We start from the raw sequence: 20,132 nt of genomic DNA on the forward strand, positions 1-20,132 counted from the left end.
AACAAACAAAAACAAAACATTGATTTTCCCTAAAACCAATGATTTGTAATTTGTGATGAAATGTTAAAAAATATAGCACATTTCTTTATGCAAAACAAGTGATATTTAAAAATCGACAAAAACATTTTCTTACATTTTTTTCTCTCGAATGCATCGTCAAGTTGCCACAACTTAACAGTATTTTTTTTTTAATTATTTTTAAAAAATCAATCATTTCAATTTATAATCAAAAATCAGTACCTTTCAAACATGAACATCAAACAAAAGACCCTAGGGAGTTAATAAAAAATACATGTCAAATACAATTATACAAATATGTTACACACAACAACACAAGCAGAAATAGTTGCCTGAGTTCGTTAATGAAAGCCAAAAATATAGCTTAATTCCCATAAATTTACACTCATATATGTGAAATTTTGCCAAAATAATAAATACATTAAGCAAAAACACATTTGCCTTGCTTTTTCCATTTCTTTCAACAAAACCAAAAATAACATGCTTCCAAAATAAAACTAAATCTTTGTTAATTTAAGTTCTTATAAAAAATATATATATTATTTTTTTTAAAAACACACACACACAGCCTGGATCAGAAAATGTTCACTTGTTGAGATAAAATAAATGAACCACAACAAAAACAAATGGAAGGTCTGTTGTGGACGGAAATGGCGTCACTTTCTAGCGTCAGCTGATCCGATCGATTTCGTACGTGCAATGGTGTTTCATTTGTAGTGTGATTCGAACCTAAAATGCGACTTGCATTTTGCGCTGTGCTGTCTGGAATTCACTTCTCTGCTGACGCGAGACTCAATCGCGGTTTTTTCTTGTCGTTACATCATCAGGGCCTGCTGAAAATCACCCAGGACGCTAAGCTAACGGGCTAACTGTTGACAGTGGGCAGGCTTCGTGCTGCTGGCTGGTCAGGGAATTGCCTGCCTCCCGACCCAACCTCCCTCAACCAAACATGAACGTTTGTGTGGAAGTCCGCGGAGGCTGACTGAGGAATTGTCTAGCACTCTGCGCCGTCGACGTCCAGCTACACCATGTGGCTCAAGTTGTTCTTTTTGCTTCTGTATTTCATCGTTTTGTTTATGTTAGCTCGGCTATTCGAGGCGGTGGTTTGGTATGAGACTGGCGTGTTCGCGACACAGCTGGTCGACCCGGTTTCGCTCAGCTACAAGAAGCTGAAGACCATCCTGGAGTGTCGTGGGCTGGGGTACGCCGGGCTGGCAGAGAAGAAGGATGTCAGCCAGCTGGTGGAGAAATCAGGTAGATGTCCTTATCCTGTCTCTGCCGGTGCCGTTCTCGATGTTACAAAAATGTACCACACTGTTTGGTTGTTTAGTCACTGAGGCCTGGCTTCAGGAGTCTGTTTCGGTTAACGGAATACAGTGCAACCTTACAATATCTGTTTTAACGTGTTTACTTGCCATCACACTTGTCAGTGTTGATATGAACGAAATGATTTTTCAGGTTTGAAGCTTGAAAATGTGACTGTACAGTATAGCAACACAAGCACTGATGAGGACAGCCATAAAACCAGAAATGGAACTTAGAGGCCATACGCTACAACAATATTTCATTTTTAAAGAGATTTTACAACTGTTCAACTCAAAAGACCACCTGTCAACAAAAGGAGAATACTTTTAGTATTATAACCAAACGTATGACAATATTAGATTTGTATTTTGCAGGGCCCAATGATTAATCAGCTGGCTGATTTGATCAGCTGAAATTAGCTCTTTTGAAATCGTTGTTGTAGATAATTTTTTTTTAACATATAACACATGGCAACATTAGACAAAGATGACATTCACCACCCCTCCAAAGTATGGACCAATTTTTCTCTCTGTCAAGTTGACAAATCCAGACATACATGCAAGTCACAAGTAAATGAAGCTTTCAAGGCTCACTGTGGGGGGTGGGGTGGGCGGGGGTTTCAAACAAGTCAAGCTATTGCGCACCGAGCAATAAATAATAAATAAAGCAAGTCATAAAATCTTGGTTCATCACAACATATATTAACAAAATGTTTTTTCACTAACACAAAAAAAGTATTCTCTCCCCAAAAATAAAATGATCATTTACATTTTCAAAAATTACACAAACTCGAATTATTTAGAAGATTGTCTGTTTCGTTCGCTTACATTTCTATGAGATTCAGCGACACAAAAATACCCTAAAACCATCAAGACCACCAAAATGTGTGTGGACTAGTGTTATAAATGTTTACTCCCACATTCAGCATATTCTAGTATTTTAACAGTGTGTCACTGAAAATGATATTGATTTGTCCAAATTGGCTCTAGTTTTTGAGAAATTCCATATTTTTGTTTTAAAAAGAAATATGAAAATTTTGACATTGGGCTTCTCTTTATGCTACAACTTTGATGAGACTGTATCTGTCTTTTTTAAAAAAAAAATTTTTTAATAAATATGTCCATACAGTATTCTTTTATTTTTGATGTGATATTCTATATGCCAATCATGTTTCATTTGAAAATCAAACAAACATTCAGAAAATTTGACAAAATTAGCTGTAAACAAATATAAAGAGGTGACATCAAAGAACAAACACTACTTTCAGTAAACTGTCAAATCAGAATAATTATCAACCAGCAAAAAAATATTGATCTCAGAAAATAGAGCCAATTCAAATATGTAATTTTCAGACTCAGCAGCCCAAAATTACCTATTAATCATTAAGATATTTTTAGCACTTTTTTTTCTTTCTTTTTTGTCAAAGTTTATCAGTTTAATCATCAGATTTATAAACTGACTATGTTGTTTCCGGTGCCAATCTGTTTTCCAAATCTAATAAGAGTGTGTAAATAGGCAAATGAGAGGCATTCACTTTGTGCACGTTGACACTTTTTAAAGTTGAGTGAAGTTGACGTGTAGTTTACGGGGGTCCTGCCACATCAAACATTATAAGGGGACACACTCACAACCAGAAAAGTACTCAAAATGGAGTTTGTGTAGATGACGTTTATGCTTTTAAATAACGATTGCTATAATTTCAAGTTTCAACATTACAGTCTCCATGGTGTCTAATCTATCACTTTATTGGCTTCTTAAATGCATAACTGACATGATAGTTAATTGTAGACCAGCTATTGGTGAACTAAACTGTCAAGCTAACTTAGCTAGCTTAACTTGACAGTTCACACAGCTAGCTTCCCTGCGTCTGAAAGATGTGTTTCTTGTCTTTGAATTTCAGATATTGCATGTTGCTATTGTCTTTTCATCAAAACGATATAAATGAAAATATTTCAAAAACCTGGTGTGCTAGAAAAAAAAAAAGTAAATAATTTTTTTAGATTGGCATCAAAAATACCTTTCTTAATTGTTGCTAAAAAAAAATACATATTTTCAACGACAAGCTGACTAACTTGTTCACATAGTTTGGGGACTAAATGATTACAAGAGGTTATTTAGTTCCGTTCATATTGCTTCCATTGTTTAATTACTGAAGTCATGCGACTCGACAATAGATGTTGACAGCATTTGATGAAAACAAATCCGTTCTTCTCAAAACCACAGGAGAGCTGACACACGGGGAATTATATTCAGTCATCAAGAAGGAGAACGAGCAAACGGAAGCAGGCGATGCCAGCAGCACACATTTTAGTGGCGAGATGCACTTCTATGAATTAGTGGAGGATACGAAAGATGGCATCTGGTTGGTTCAGGTAATCTCATTTATTGCCATTAGAAAATCATTTCACCACACACATATGAATGCAGATACAACGTTTTTGTGTGAGGAGAAGAAACACAGCAAGTTACAACTTTGCAACTGCACCAAGTATCATGGATGTATGATTATTTGCAACTGTTTTACATTGACGCAACTGTGTACTGTGCATTATTTTTTTTCTTCTTATAAACACCTTTAGTTTTTATTTTGTTAACTCATTTGCTCCCAAAAACGTATAAATAGGTTCTATTTTAAATGTTTGAAGTGTCCCAAAGACGTGTTTATACGTTTTTGTTTTGTTTGTTTTTTTATATATTTTTTATGCTAGAGCATACAGAAGGCTTTGATGCAGCCTCTCGGTTAAATAAATTGTAGTTATTACGCAAACGGCCAGCAGGTGGCAGCAGAGCAAAAAATATCAACCAGGGCCATGTTGAAAAAAGTTCATTGCTCACATTTCTAAATAGATTTGTGAATAATGATGAAACTTAGCTATATTCTAATGCTAATTGCTGCAAAACGGAAACAGATACGAATACTTGTTTTTTCCTGATGAAAGAAGAGACTATAATCTTTCTTTTGGTAGGTTCCATGTTTTTATAACAACAGAACACAATATTCTGTGGGCCTTGCAAAATCAGTCAAAATCCTGTAAAACAGCTGGGAGTGAAAGAGTTTGCTTCTGTGAAAATGGCTGGGAGTGACTGAGTTAACAAAAGTGTGTGTGGTGGTGGGGGGTCTTCCAATTTTAGCTTTTTGTTATTTTGTTTGTTTTGGTTAACTCTAATAATGATGGTGTCTATGCAGGTCATTGCTCAGGACCGAGAAGCTCTGCTCAGTAAGCCCAACTGGGGGAAGATGGTACAGAAAGTGTCACAGTTTGGAATCCGAACTGGAACATTTAACTGCTCTCATGACTACAGGTGGGAGCAGGAAATTTAAGGGCAAAAGCAAACTTCTGGTTTCTGAAGTCTTTATTTCTTGCTTATTTCTTACGAATGAATGAACTCAAACTGAAAAACTCAGAATTTGGGTGTCAAGGATGGAGAAGTGTATTTGATAATGACATTTAATGAATGTAATAGCATGTGTAAATGAAAGTGTAGGTGGTGGGGGTGGATTTCTAGCACTATTTAGAAAACTATTGTTAATTATTTGACCACAAAATCATTTTGTTGGTACCTGTACACTGCTTTGTAATGTAAAATAGTGTCTTTCTGCTAAATATGGTGCAAGCAAGTCTTCATGTCTTTTCATATTGATTAATATAGGGCTGAACAATTAATCGAAATCAAACCAACATTGTGATGTAGGGGGATATAAATTTCAAATTACAAAGTCTGAAATTTGTGGGAGGGGAGAGGGAAAAAGAAAATGTCTGTCACCATGCCATAAGATCAAACTACTCATCATAATGTAACCACTTCCCCTTAACTAGAGGTGTCAAAATTAATCGATGAATCAATCCAATTAATTAACTATTTTTATAATCAATTAATTGTTTACAGTCACTATCTCTTTAATTCCAGCCTCTTAACAGTGAATGTTCTTTGTAATCCTTCATGAAAGTAGATGATGACTTTTGTGTTGAATCAAAGTGCGAGCATCTGCTTTTACTTTGGACGACAACCAACATTTTAAACAATTTTCTGACATGTTACGGTCCAAACCAATAAATTAATCACAATCAGTTAGTGTAATAAATTATAGTTAGTTGAATCTATTAGAAAAATAGTTTTCATGAAATAAAATGCAAATGCTTTTTTGATTCGCAGATAACAGTCAATCAGAGTGATCAATTGTCACTCATTTGCTCCCAAAATGTATAAAAAAAGTTCTATTTTAAATATTGACATGGTCCCAAAACGTATTTATATGTGTTTTAATTATTTTATTTTATTTTATGCTAGAGGATAAAGAAGGATTTGATGCAGCCTCTGACCTGAAGAGGTCGCTTAAAGCAATGGTAGTTATTACAAAAAACGGCCAGCAGGTGGCAGCAGAGTATAAAAGATTAACCATGTTGCAACCAGGGTTATTATAGTTTTGTAATTTTTCATTTTAGTTCGTTTTGATTTCGTTTTGAGTTTTGGTTTTTAAATTTAGTTAGTTTTAATTAGTTTTCAAGTTGCTTTTGTTAGTTTTCATTAGTTTTAGTTATTTCATAAATGCTTAGTTTTAGTATTAGTTTTTAAAAAAACGTGTGCGCAATATTTGAAAAACACCATGGGAGCAACGTCATCTGAAGGTGCTTTTCTATTGGCTGCTGCTAGATGATATCACTTTTGTGTGACACACTTTCAAACGTCCTTATTTTGGTTAATATCAAAATAAATCTACTTGAAATCACATTTAAAACCATCCCCAAAGGCTCATGCATTAAGTTACCAAAGACTAAAACGAAGGACATCTTTACTATAATTCTTATTAGTTTTAGTTAGTTTTGTAAACATAAAATGTAGTTTGTTAGTTTTTGTTGTTAAAAAAGCATTTTCGTTTTCATTTTATTTGGTTAACAAAATAGTTTTTTTAATTTTAGTTTTAGTTTTTTTGTTAGTTTTAGTTAACTAAAATAAAATAAAAAATAAATAGAAATATACTTTTTTTAAAAAACTTGTATATAGAAATATGATGAAAGAAGATACTCTAATCTTTCTTTTGGTAGGTTATATGTTTTTATGGCTATAGAACACAATATTCTGTGGGCCTTATAAAATCAGTCAAAATCCAGTAAAACAGTGAAGAGTGAAGGGGGTTGCTTCAGTGAAAATGGCTGGGAGTGAATGAGTTGATTACAGAACCTTAGCTCCAAAAATATGAAATGATCTGAATGGTATAATACCTTTTTAAGGGTGGAATATATTTTTCCCATGTGAAGATATTCTGTTGTTGTGCCCACCAGGTCATGCATCCGCCGCGGCTGGCAACGTTCCACTCTGGTCATGTCGGTCCCACAGACGTCAGCATCCAAGGGCAAAGTCATGCTGAAAGAATACAACGGCCGTCGCATCGAGCCCGAGCACATCTTCCGTTGGATGACCTCCCAGATGTCCCACCGCATCAAAACGCTGTGGCGTTCAGAGAAACTGCTGGAGGAGTGGCGCCCCGACCCGCTCCACCCCTTGAAGATGTTCCTGTTTGCGCCCCTGCCCCAGCCGCCTGTTTTCTTCTCCTCGCTCTCCGTCAAGTTCACCGGCAGGATCGAGTTCATATTTGTGGACATAAGTCACTGGGACAACCGCAGCAGCCTATTAGAAATCGGTGTGACGCAGAGCCCCGCCTACATACTTAAGATGCCAGAGGGCATCTATCACTATGGCAACAGGTGAACGTTCGCTAACATACGCATTCGCTTTAGATTTCTGTGTATCTGAATTGTTTGTGTCTTTGTGTGCAGTACTGGCGAGTTCTTGTCTGTGGCGGCCATGGACACCTTCCTGCGATCGGTCCAACCTGAGGTCAATGATCTTTTTGTCCTCAGTCTTGTCCTGATCAACCTTTTGGCGTGGATGGATCTCTTCATTACACAGGTCGACTTTTGATTTAATTTGCATTGAATGTATGATACGCCTTGAATGATACTCAATCTAATGTGATTTTGCACGTTGTTTGATGTGTACATTAATATTGATCATTTTGATGTGCAGGGAGCAACAGTGAAACGGTTTGTTGTTCTAATCCGAACACTTGGGACCTACAACTCCATCCTGTTGGTGTCCTGGCTTCCATTTCTGGTAGGAAAGTTGATATTGCACTGTAAAAAAAACACGCTTGTAATTAACTCATTCACTCCCAGCCATTTTCACTGAAGCAACCCCCTTCGCTCTGTTTTACTGAATTTTGACTGATTTTGCGAGGCCCACAGAATATTGTCTTCTGCTGCTATAAAAACTACCAAAAGAAAGAGTCTCTTTTCATCAGGAAAAAAAAGTGTATTTCTATCTGTTTCCATTTTGCAGCAATTAGCATTGGAATATAGCTAAGTTTCATCATTATTCACAAACTTGAAAACACTGTCAAAAAGAGCTTGTTACAACACAAGGCCCTGGCTGATCTCTTATACTCTACTGCCACTTGCTGGCCTTTTTTTTGTTATAGCTACCATTGCTTTAAGCGATCTCTTCATGTCAGAAGCTGTATCAAAACCTTCTGTATGCTCTGGCATAAAAAACAGCCCGTATAAATACGTTTTGGGGGGTGAAGAACAAAGTATTAAAAAATGTAGTTTTACGTTTTGGGGTTTGAATTAGTTAATGAAATGACAGTCACGCATTGTATTTTGGCCCACTTCCCGAGGGCAAACTGCTCCAGGCATCTTAGTGATTTGCTAGTAAGTTTCAGCTTCTTCCCCAATTGGTCAGTTGGATCTAGATAGTATGTCACACAAGTGAGTACACCCCTCACAGTTCTGCAGATATTTAATTATCTTTTCACTGAACAACAATAAAGAAATGATGGAAGTAGTCAGTATTGTTAATCTCGGAGTAACTCAAAATGCAGCCATTAAGAGCTAAACCCCTGGCAACAAAAGTGAGTACACCCTAAACTTGAAAAGCCCAGTGTCAATATTTTGTGTGGCCCCATTATTTTCCAGCAGTGCCTTAACACTCTTGGGTATAGAGTTCACTGGAGTTCCAATTGCAGGCCCAGACCATGACACTCCCACACACGCTTGACACCATCTGAACCAAATTAGTTTATCTTTGTCTCATCAGACCACACAACATTGTTCTAGTAATCCATGCCCTTAGTCTGCTTGTCTTAAGCATACGTTTCAAGGCTTTCTTGTGCATCATTTTTAGAAAAGGCTTCTTTCTTGGATGCCAGCCATGCAGGCCAATTAAGATGCAGTGTGCAGCATCTGGTCTGAGCACTGACAGGTTGACTCCCCGCAACACCTTCAACCACTGCAGCAATGCTGGCAGCACTCGTGTCTACTTTCCAAAGACGTGGATGTGATCTTTTTTGGCCGACCATGGCGAGGCCCCGTTGTGAGTGGAACCTGTCCTATTAAACCACAGGATGGTCTTGGCCAATGGCGACTGTCCTGCAGCTCACTTTCAGTCTGTTTATAGCCTAGGCCATCTTCATGTAGACTTTTTCAGCTCTTTTGAGAGTTTTTATTTTATTTTTTTAAACCATGTTGAACGTTCAGTGACCTCTATGAGTATGAGAGCTGTAATACCAAAATTTAACACACCTGCTCCCTTGTAACACTAACGAATCAAGACAGCGGGGAGGGAAACGATTAACTGTGCTCACTTTGGACATTTTCACTTAGGGGTGTACTCACTTTTGTTGCCAGGGTTTTAACTATGTTAACTACTACTAACTACTAATGGCTCTATTTTTACTTATTTTGAGGGAACAATACATTTACAGTAATACCCTGACTACTTTTCATTGCGTCTGTAATTTCTTGACGTAAAAGTGTGTACTGTAATCTTTAGCGCCATCTAGTGATGAACTAATAATTCAATCAATTCAAAAACCCACTATTGATTTCAATAATATGCACAAAAAGATGTTCCATCAAATCAACATTCATTTTTTTATATAATCGTATGTCTGCTAATAATCACTAATTATATTACATAGCTGGAGTCTCACCTTACTAGAGTTGCCATGTTTCGTTGGCATCTTCCTGCTACGGATGCCCAACAGACAACTTCGCGAACGTAGTTAGCCCTGGTGGTGCTTGCATCAAGTGTCGGACCTAATGGGTTGAGCGCCGCTTACTTTCAACAGCTGGGGCCTGCAGGTGGTCGTCGCTGGGTCCCGTGATTTGGGCTCCCGTCGCTTGTCACCTTCTGCTTTGCTCTCGCAAGCTTTTACTAGCTTTTTTTGTTTACAGACGCTCCCCAACTTACGAACGAGTTACGTTCCGAGCGATCGTTCGTAAGGTGAATTTGTTCGTAAGTTGCTTCAGTGCTATATTTTGTATTATAATTTATGTTTAAAGAGAATACGTACAGTACTGTACTACGTATGTTAGAGAGAGAGAGCGAGAGACACACACAGTATGTACATGTACATAATAAGATAAATAAAATGAAGTTTAACTTACTTTTGGAAGATGTACTCGATGCTTAAGGATTTGATGGAGGAGGAGGAGGATTTTATATCATGAGAGGTTCTTCGTCGTCGCTGGAATGGGCTTCAAAAGTTACTTCCTCCTCCGTAACTTCAATGTAGGAAGAAGATGAGGGTTGATGAGTATCTTCTTTGGAGGATTTACTAGAAACTGGCCGAAAGAAGCGATCTAACTACGATTGCACAGTTTTCTTCTTTTTTCATCATAAATGATGCGGTAGCACTGTATGGCATCATTCAATTGATTTGCAACGTTCAATATTTGGGTCTTGCTGCTCGAAGAGTGCGATGGCTTTATCTATGAGCGACAGGCGTTTCTTCTTCTTCCCCCTCCTCGACACGTTGCTGAGCCTCCAATGCTGGGTGAGCTCTCACAGCACCAAGCGTCGGTATTAGCGGCGGAAAGAAGCACTACAGTACTCGGAAAAAGGTGCGCAATAAAAAATCTAACTTACAGCATCTCTTTCCGAACATTTTTTGACATGCGCGCAGACATGTTCGCATGTACAGTTGTTCGTAACACGAATGTTCGTAAGTAGGTGAGCGTCTGTACTAGCTTTTTTTTTTTTTTACTAGATTCTCCCGCTAGCCACTCTTGTTAGCCAATCCAGCCTATGGCTCTGACTAACTCCCGCTAGCTTCTCGCTCGCTGCTCCAGCTAATGCTGCCTTCATGTGATAGTGAAATTATGGTAAATACCACATGTCGAGTAGAAAATTGCACGTGAACGCCCCCTCATGTCGTATTTTCTACTGGACAACTGGGAATTTATTTTGATACCCGAGTTTCCGAGTTGAGAGAACTTCTAAGTTTCAACACGGCGGAGAGCGACGAAGGATTTGTGAATGGCAAGAAATATTCATAGCACGTGAAGGCAGGGTAAATCTGGCTCACTCGGTCTTTCGGCGTCACTCGCCGGGCTTCACACCGGCTGCCAAGTCACCGTCGCTCGCCGCTTGCGTGTTCACTCATGTAAGAATTGGTGGCAGGCTTGTGAAGTGTGGTCTCTCTGAGCCACCATAGTGTATGTGCCTCAAAATGCATCTACTTTGGACGTATCCCATGATATAGCAACATCTAGTAGTCAACTATTACACACTTTCACTTTAAGTGTTGTCCTATGAAAAAAAAGCATCATTAAATATCTGCAGACATGTGAAGAGTGTACTCAATTTTGTGAGATACTGTAAGGCCGCTTCAGAATAATCCATATTTTACTTTTAAAACCTAGCTGTGTTTTTTTTGGGCCAGAATCCTGTTGGCAAACACGATAATCTTAATTTTTCTTAGAATATCACAAATTTTGTCAAGGCTTCTTTCATTAGATTTGATTGACCGTATGAACATCATTTTGTTATGACTATCTTTGTTTAGTAGTATCTAAATCCTTTTTTTTTTTCTGGCGCGCTCAGTATTGTTCATTCTGTAATTTTACCGATTTGTCATCATCATTGCTCTCTCTTTTTATTTAATTTAATTTTATTTTTTTTAATTTTTTATTTTGTATGTGCGTGTGAGTGTGTATTCATTAGTTCACTTAAAACCTATTAAAAAATCCCATACCGTTCCCCTAAACCGAACACTTCCAGCCAGAGTTGTGAGGCCGTCAGGAAACCCGAGAAAGTACCATAGAAAAGAAAGGAAAGTGAAATCCAGCACCGACCAGACACCACCCACCAGGCCACCAACCAGAGTCTTTCACCAACCTCAGAGACATCTAAATTTCAACAAATCAGGGAGACCTCAAGAGACCAAAGGAGAGACTGATGAAAGGAAGGAAGGACAGACGAAACAAGAGTGAGAGCCACAGACACCAGCCTCCACCGATTCAACGACCTGAGGAAGAAGCAGATTGTGTCTGAGTTTCGTTAGATGCTGGTGTGGTGGATCTGGCATGCATGAAAATCTTCACCAAAGAGGGGAGCCGTCGACCCCTGCCAGGACAGAGCAAGCGCAACGCCTCAGGGCCCCCCAGGCCACGGCAGCGCCAAAGGACAATCCCCGGGCCCCGTAGGGGCCACCGGCCGAAGAGCAAACCCAGGAGCAGCACCCCAACACGGCCCGCGCATCCAACGCAGCAGGACTGGCGAACTCTACCCCTACACCTTGAATGTGACCCCACCCAGTGTATATACAAGTGTGTGTTTGTGTGTGTGTGTGTGTGTGTGTGTGTGTGTGTGTGTGTGTGTGTGTGTGTGTGTGTGTGTGTGTGTGTGTGTGTGTGTGTGTGTGTGTGTGTGTGTGTGTGTGTGTGTGTGTGTGTGTGTGTGTGTGTGTGTGTGTGTGTGTGTGCGTGTGTGCGTGTGTGTGTGTGTGTGTGTGTGTGTGTGTGTGTGTGGTGCATTAAAATTGGGAGCAGGTGAGCCGGAGCAGAGGGAAATTATATCCCCACGCTCCGATTCACCTGCCTGCCTCCCAGTCATGTCAGTGAGTGTATGTGGTGCATTAAAAAAATAAATAGGGGGGGGGGTGTGGCGCGTTGCGGGTACATGGACAGGGGATCGCAGCACTGCTCTATACTGAGGTCTTTTCTGGCATCTAATTCTAAGTATCTAATTCCTAATGATGTTTATAGCTCTACTATTTAACTGTTATTAACTTCCTCTTAGGCCCTCCTCCAGCTGTCCTACCTGGATGCTCTGTATGGCTACAGTCTCAAGTTGCTTCGCTACGCTGACACCACCACGCTAGCCAGCGTGGTGAGAGCCGACTGGACCTTCTATTCATCCCACCCGGCTCTCTTCCTATCCACCTACCTGGCCCACGGCCTGCTGGTGGATTATTTTGAGAAGAAACGTCGCTGCGGCAACAGAAGCCAAGAGGACAGCAGCACTAACTTGGAGTGGCTGGCTAGTTTGTGGGAGTGGTACACATCCTACCTGCTCCACCCAATCGCATCGCTACAACAGGTGCCATCAGACTGGGAGGATGACCCCAACTTCCTCTTCGAGCGTTTGGCTTTCCCCGACCTCTGGCTCCGCCCATTAGTGAACATGGACTACATTAAAGCTTTACCTGCATGGAAGTTCCAATGTCGCGTCACGGACGAGACGGAAGAAGAAACTGATAATTGTCGCTCAGATACAGACAGCAGTGATGGCGACGCTCTCTCTGTGAACAGTAACACCAAGGCGGCAACGCGCCGCTGTTGCCGAGGCGATGCGGAGGCCGCATCAGCCGAAAGAGTCTCGGGGTGGCCCCGTGACGTTCTGCGGTGCTCCGAGTGCGTCGTCTGCCTGGAGAACTTTGTGAGTGGAGAACTACTGATGGGTCTGCCTTGCGGCCACGCCTTCCACCAGCAGTGCATTGTGCTGTGGTTGGATGCGGGCCGGCACTGCTGTCCCGTGTGTCGCTGGCCCAGCTACAAGAAGAAGCAGCCGCAGCATGTGCACAGTAGTCTTAGTTGGGACACTTAATGAAAAAGATCCTTCCTCAGCTCTTTCTCTTCTCTCATCATGATTTTTGGGTTAATTAGCACCAGAAGCAAGAGTGTAGCACAACTTGCTTGGGGTTAGGTGGAGACGGGGGAGGGATGCCAAAGCTAACGCGTGTGTGATCCAAGTTGCTGTCATGACCGTCAATTTGCTTGTTTCCCATTTCTGTGCTGAACGTTGTGTCTTCATGCTCTCATCTGCTAATAAATTTGTAATGGCCAGTCACCACGTGTCTCTGGGTTAGTTTGGGTCTCGGAATTTGGGGCTTACATAGAAATTCGTAAACATACTAATGCTGCATTCAAGGATGGTTGGAAGTCGGACTTTTCCGACTTCAAACCAGGAAGTGTGTCCGGGAGCGCCCCTTTGAACTCGGAAATTCCACTTGCGAAGTCCGCAATGTGACGTGTGACGTGGCTACATGGCGACCCCTTTGGAAACACAGACCGTGAATGGTAAGATAAAAGCAATAAATGGAGTAAAATTGCGAGAAGTCAAGTTTGGAGGTCAAAATGAGTTTTGAGGACCAAAATTTAAAAAAACAAAACAATTTATCACTAGCCGCCATTTTGGTTGTTTACTTTCGCCTCGAACTCTTTCAGGTCAGAACTGGGAAAAAACTACTCTTGATAAATCCGACTTCCGACAATCACGGCATCTCGTTAGACTAAGCATGTCATCAAGTAGCAGAAATGATGCTAAATGTTCTTTGGTGAATAAAGACCATGTTATAGGGGCATCCGATTGTTGCACTAAATGGAGCGCCTCAATGCAAATGCATTCAATTATTACGAGGGTAACGTGCATACTTACACTTTCATGAATGAGAGCCAGCACAAATTTATATATATATATATATATATATATAAAGCCTATAACACTCAATTTGGATTAACTATTTGATTTATACATGGACAATATTAAATTTCTCTTATGTTTAATGTGTGTAGATAAAAACAAACTTGGTAGCATGCGAAGGGCAGATTTTTCATCCTATCGTATTGGCTCGGGATACTATGATCGTTCAAAATCATAAACAGTTATTGGATTAGTTTGGCATGTAATCTAAATGTATATTATGTATTAACAGCAAATTTCCGTCTACATAGAATTTTAAAATAAACAAATATGCAGGGGACCATGCATCCTTGTCGATAAGCAAAAACATACAGTATAACTTGTGCCCCGATTTTATTCTCAAGTATTATTTGAGAAATTGACATGTATTTGGGTGTTATTGCAGTAATGCTGCAATAACACCGCTAGATGGCAGTAATTCCCCAACAGCAATAAGAAGTACTGACTGCTCTCGAGGCGGATATCAAAATAGAAGATTAGCATATATTTCATTGCTTTCAAAGCTTTTAATTATAAAGATTTTAATTATTCAATCAATTCCACACTTCAACAATGATATGGTCAAATTCGTTGTTGCTTTTTCTGTGCTTATCTCTAATGAAACAGCATTTAGTCTTTTCTTTAAAACTTTTTCTTTAAAAAAAAAACACGTTTTAATTGCATTGCTTTCTCTCCGTAACTGTGGGAATATTTTATTATTCATAGAACGTGTGTCTCACATGCATGCAACCCTGTCACCACAACCTTTTTAGCATGGTAGAAGAAAAAGAAAGCAGTGTATCATATGATACGCGACTTGACATCATCAAACAAATAGTTTTCCAAAAGTACGAGGAGAGCATCTCTTCTATTCTTCATATTTTTCTAACATAGTTACTCTGCCTCGGGCAACTGCTCTGTATATTATCAGAATAAGAGAATTGTTTATTTATTTTTCTTTACTTACATGAAGTAAGTATGTCCTATTGGTCAGCAGTAACAGCTAGCTTCTACTCCTGAGAGAAAGCTAACATTTGCCCGGACTTGCAACCCTGTTACTGTGATTAGAGTGACAGGGTTGCACCATAGCCTATTATAAACACCAAACAAATGCTACCATTGATTTTTAAAATGAGGTAATCAAGCATTTAACAAGCATTATTACCTGTTATCGATGAATATGTAGCAAAACATCAGAAAAGTGAAGGGTTTTTTTAAATACCAAAAGTCCTCCAAATCAGGAATATCCCATTATTTATTATGAAAGCCGCAATTAATTATCCACCTGTCTGGTAAAATAACTGCATATCTGATTTTTCTAACAAATCGATCGGTGTCAAAATCAGTAAACAATTCAACGAGTTTAACCCAACTTTGTCTAGTTCATTATTGTTATTGATCCATCTATTTTCTATACTGCTTATTCTCACTAGGGTCACATGTGAGCTGGAGCCTATCTCTGCTGAGTTTGAGAGACAGCGTACACTCAGAATTGGTCATCAGGGCACATGTAGACAACAACCAGTCACGCTCACATTCACACCTACAGACAATTTAGAACAGGGAGAAAGCCAGAGTACCTAGAGTAATTCCCTGAAGAAGACAACAATATTTATTTGTCATCATAACACAATGTTTGTTTGTGTCATCAACTGCTGTTGAATGCCCTCTGGCCAACCTGTTTGATGTCTGTTGTTCAGTGCACCAGTCTTTTTCAGGACATTCCAAATGGTTTGTATTGGCTATGCAAAAGCTCAGATTGATTTTCCTACTCCTCTCAGCTTCAAAATGTCAAAAACCTGGCTTCTATCTAAAGCAGGTGTGGGCAAACTCAGTCCTCGGTCCAGAGTCCTGCAGGTTTTAGATGTCTCCCTCCTCCAACACAGGTAAGGATTGTTATTAGGCTTTGCCAGAGCTTCCCGATGAGCTGATCATATGAATCAGCTGTGTTGGAGAAGGGAAACATCCGAAACCATAGTTTCCATAGTCCAAACACAAAATTGTCTGTGGACCTTGAAAGATCAGTCAAAATGCTTAAATCGGCTGGCACCCACGGCATCCCTTTTCTGAAAACATCTGGCAGTCAAAGAGTTAAGGAGGGTTTTTGGAGAGATCTTAACTCTTTGACTGCCAACCATTTTCAGAAAAGAGAACATGTGGGTGCCAGCTTATTTAGAGCATTTTGACTGATCTTTCAAGGTCCACAGACAATTTTGTGTTTGGACTATGGAAACACTACCAAATGAAAGATTGGACTCTCATCTTTCATCAGAAAAAAAAGTTTGTTTCTACCTCATTCAGTTTTTCAGTAATCAACAATAGAGAATAGGTTAGTTTCACCCAAATGCTCTGTTTTGGACCAAAATACGGAGAAATCAAGCTTTTTGTGAAACGATATTATTTCATGCACTCTAGTGAATTTGACACTTTTTTCCCCCATGAATGATGCCACAAACCCCTAAACAGTGCTTTACTTCTATAAAACACTACCACCAACAATGAAAAAGTGTTTTTTTGATATCAAAATAAGTTTATTTATTTTTAATTTTATTTATTCTCGGAGCGCCGAGACCCGGGCCACGGATGGAGCCCCCGGCCCAGGGGAGGGGGAGGAAGGCGGACAGGGGAGGGGGAAGGAGACGACAAGAAGGGCAGGGGGCAGCGGCAGGACCGCAGAGAGAGGGGGAGAGGAGGAGGAAGGGTGACGAGGGAGAAGGGACAGGGAGGCGGGGGACGGGCGGGGAGAGGCGAGGAGGGAGAGGTAGCAAGGGGGGAGGAAGGGGGAGGGGAGAGGGAACCACGGAGCACCCCGGCGGCCCACAGGCCCCGAACCGCGACGGACCGTGCCGGGGCGGCACCGGCCTGTACACCAGGGAGAGCCCCTCAACGCAGCACCCCCCAAGAGACCCAGGGAACGGCCAAGACGCAGCCGCCACCCAGCAGCCAACAGAGGGGCAGACCCGCCCACGCCCAGCCAGGGGGGGACAGCACCTATAGAATTAACCCCTTGGCATGCAGTGAATCCGAATATTAACCCTTAGTGCCCATTGGAGGTGAATCTGCTCGATCCTGTTGGCAGCAACTGGTTTACTGACTATAAAAACACAACCATTAGTTACAAATTGCCAAATACAGAAACATCAATGTAAGTTATCACGATGTGGTGGCTCTCGCTAACAGGCAGAATTAAGTAACCAGAATTAGGTTAAAAAATCCTATATACGTAGACCATGTTTCTATAAATTTTGATATTTGTTTTTTATTTGAGGCAGATATTTTTTCCATTAAAATGTGATTTATCAGGAGGTTAGACCATTGGTCGATATTCAGAGTTTGTTTATTTTTCCAGTTAACAAGAATTGTTTTTTTTGCGATAGTAAAGGCTACAAGTGTAGATTGAAATTGTTTATGTGGTAAGTCAGTTGTTGTTAGGTCACCTAGCAAACACAAGTTTGGAGATAAAGGTATCCTACAGTCCAAAATAGCGGAAAGTTTTTCTAAGACTTTAGTCCAGAAATACATAACCGGAGGACATAACCATAAAGCATGAACATAAGTGTCTGTAGTGTTTTGTAAACATTGGAGACAAATGTCGGAGGTCTGAGAGTCCCATTTTCTTCATCATATATTGAGTAATGTATGTTCTATGAATAATTTTATATTGGATAAGTTGTAAATTTGTGTGTTTTGTCATTTTAAATGCGTTTTCACAAACTTGAATCTAAAAGTCAGATTCCGTAGCTATAGACAAGTCTGTCTCCCATTTCGAGATGGGTAAAGACATTTTATCAGTATATGAAAGTAACTTATATATTTTTGAAAGTTTTTTTGTTGTTGTCGGAGAAAGCTTGGTAATATCTTTAGCAGGCGGTTGGAGCGTACCCTGAAGTGTATTTTTTTATTTATCATATTTTTAACTTGTAGATAATGTAAAAGAATTCAGTTTTTTATTTTGTATTTTTGGAGCAAGGATGTATATGATATAAATATATTATCTGAGAAGAGATGGTGGAGATGTGTAATTCCTTTCTGCTTCCACACACCTAAATAAAACGATTGGTTGCATTGTCTTGCTGGTCGTTTGCCCCACGAAAGGCCTGCTGGGTCAATAGGTAGGGGTCGGTGACGTCATGTGAATGCACATTTTTATAACTGTTAAATACAACTTGACCCCATGTCTCCGTATTTTTACATTTATTACTGCTCAATTTTGATGTGGACGTATCTGCTGTGTTACGACTGGAATTCCCCCAGTAAAGGCTTTCCAAGTAGGGGCGTTCATCAATTGTGTGTTTAAAAAAAATGTGGCATTAAAGGAACTTTAAATTAACTCAGAATTCACGCACTAATTTTGACACCCCTAACTCTTTGACTGCCAGACGTTTTCAAAAACGGGTTGTCGCCAGTGCCAGCCGATTTAAGCATTTTGAGTGATCTTTCAAGGTCCACAGAAAATGTTGTGTTTGGACTATGGAAACACACATACTACCAAATGAAAGATTTGACTCTCAGCTTTCATCAGAAAAAAAAGTTTGTTTCTACCTTATTCCGTTCTTCAGTAATCAACAATAGAAAATGGTTACTTTCACCGAAATTCTCTCTTTTGAAACAAAAAACGGAGAAAAAGAGCTTTTTGTGAAACAATGTTATTTCATGCACTCTAGTGAATTGTACACTTCTTTTTGTCCATGAATGATGCCACAAACACCTAAATAGTGCTTTACTTCTGTAAAACGCTTTCACCAACAATGAAAAAGTGTTTTTTGATTGCAAAATACGTTTATTTCCATTCAACAGTGTAACAATTTGACAAAACAATTTCGCAAACTATTTACAAATGTGTGCAACTGTGGTACTACTTACAATTATGTGGATGTTTCAAATACAGTTTTTCCTTTTGTAACGCTCTCCTGCGTGCAAGGAGACGCCAGGACGCGCACAACAGTTTACTTTCACTTTCACATTGGTCCGTTTTGCGTGCAAACGTTACACTTTCTTGACGGCCTTTTTTTCCGGGGAATAAAAAGCAAGTAGCAGACTGTACACACTTCCTCCGATGAATATGCATTGGACTCGGGGCACTCTCCGTCGTCCGATCGAACGTCCGCCTGTGCGTGCTCGGTTGCGCTCCGCGTTACGACACCGTCATAGCTGCTGCGTCAGCGGTTCCAATTTCGCCGTCAAGCTCGGATTCACCTTCATCATCATGGATATCAATGTACTATTTTAGCGTTGGTCGATGCCTTTCGTCTTGTAAGTGTAGAGCTGCTTGCAAACGCTCGCCATTGCCCGTTCCCTCCTCCATCTAGCTCCATCTAACGTCTTCTACTGCCGCGTCAATGCTTTCCAACCACGGAGTCACCATCATCTTCATCATCGATGATGATGATCGTCATCAACAATGTGCTTTTTTAGCGATGCTTTTGGTCTTTGAAAAAAACGGCTCTGGCGTTAGCTCCTCGCGACCGGCCGCCATTTTTCCTTTGTTTTCCAATCTGATCTCCTGCTCAACGCTCTAGCTCCGCCTCTACTGACGCCCACCCGATCTTGTCAAAAGAGAGTCATTGCTGCCCTCTAGGGGCCAAAAATAGTCATTAGGCTCAAAAAACCTACTTAAAACTTTCAGGAGAGCTCCGCAAGCCTTCCCAGCACCCGTTTCAAAAAAAAAAAAAAAATGGGAGGACGTCTTTTAACGTCTTTGGCGCCCCTCCGTAGGTTTTTGCAGAACGTCATTTAACGTCTTTGGCAGTAAAAGAGCTAATTATGTATTGTATTATATTATATTATATTATATTATATTATATTATATTATATTATATTATATTATATTATATTATATTATATTATGGTACATACATACTGCCATTAGCAATGATGATTAGGAATATGATTGGGGTGGGGGCATTGAGGGGTCGCGCACATGGCGCCATTAGCGCCACCACTGACTAGCGAAGAAGCTTGATACGGCTTCTACCACCTGGAAGGAGTGACGTCATCGTTTAAAGTCTTCAGGCAGATGTGTGTGATTGTGCATGATCAGCCGCTATACGCTGACAACAATTTTT

At 40.1% G+C, this 20,132-nt stretch overlaps 1 protein-coding gene across 2 annotated transcripts; it reads left to right on the forward strand.

Annotated features, from left to right (window-relative positions):
- The first annotated feature begins 653 nt into the window (after positions 1 to 653).
- Positions 654 to 13,455, forward strand: rnf103 (ring finger protein 103). 2 transcript variants are annotated; one of them, XM_077578526.1, is made up of 8 exons: positions 654 to 708; positions 846 to 1,272; positions 3,547 to 3,695; positions 4,511 to 4,626; positions 6,606 to 7,028; positions 7,101 to 7,233; positions 7,351 to 7,437; positions 12,406 to 13,455. In XM_077578526.1, the coding sequence occupies exons 2-8, from the start codon at positions 1,047 to 1,049 to the stop codon at positions 13,210 to 13,212; spliced, it is 1,941 nt and encodes a 646-aa protein (XP_077434652.1). In that variant the 5' UTR covers positions 654 to 708; positions 846 to 1,046; the 3' UTR covers positions 13,213 to 13,455. The 2 variants fall into 2 exon arrangements, with proteins under 2 accessions (XP_077434652.1, XP_077434651.1); XM_077578525.1 differs by having other exon boundaries at positions 680 to 1,272.
- The last annotated feature ends 6,677 nt before the right edge of the window (positions 13,456 to 20,132 follow it).

The sequence above is a fragment of the Vanacampus margaritifer genome, chromosome 10 (assembly GCF_051991255.1).
Source record: "Vanacampus margaritifer isolate UIUO_Vmar chromosome 10, RoL_Vmar_1.0, whole genome shotgun sequence".
NCBI lineage: Eukaryota > Metazoa > Chordata > Actinopteri > Syngnathiformes > Syngnathidae > Vanacampus > Vanacampus margaritifer.

Excerpts from the sequence above, each read along its gene's own strand:
- rnf103 (XM_077578526.1), top strand. The coding sequence starts at position 1,047 with ATGTGGCTCAAGTTGTTCTTTTTGCTTCTGTATTTCATCGTTTTGTTT. Across the intron at positions 3,696-4,510 it reads ATGGCATCTGGTTGGTTCAG|GTCATTGCTCAGGACCGAGA; the intron begins GTAATCTCATTT and ends GTGTCTATGCAG. Across the intron at positions 4,627-6,605 it reads AACTGCTCTCATGACTACAG|GTCATGCATCCGCCGCGGCT; the intron begins GTGGGAGCAGGA and ends TGTGCCCACCAG.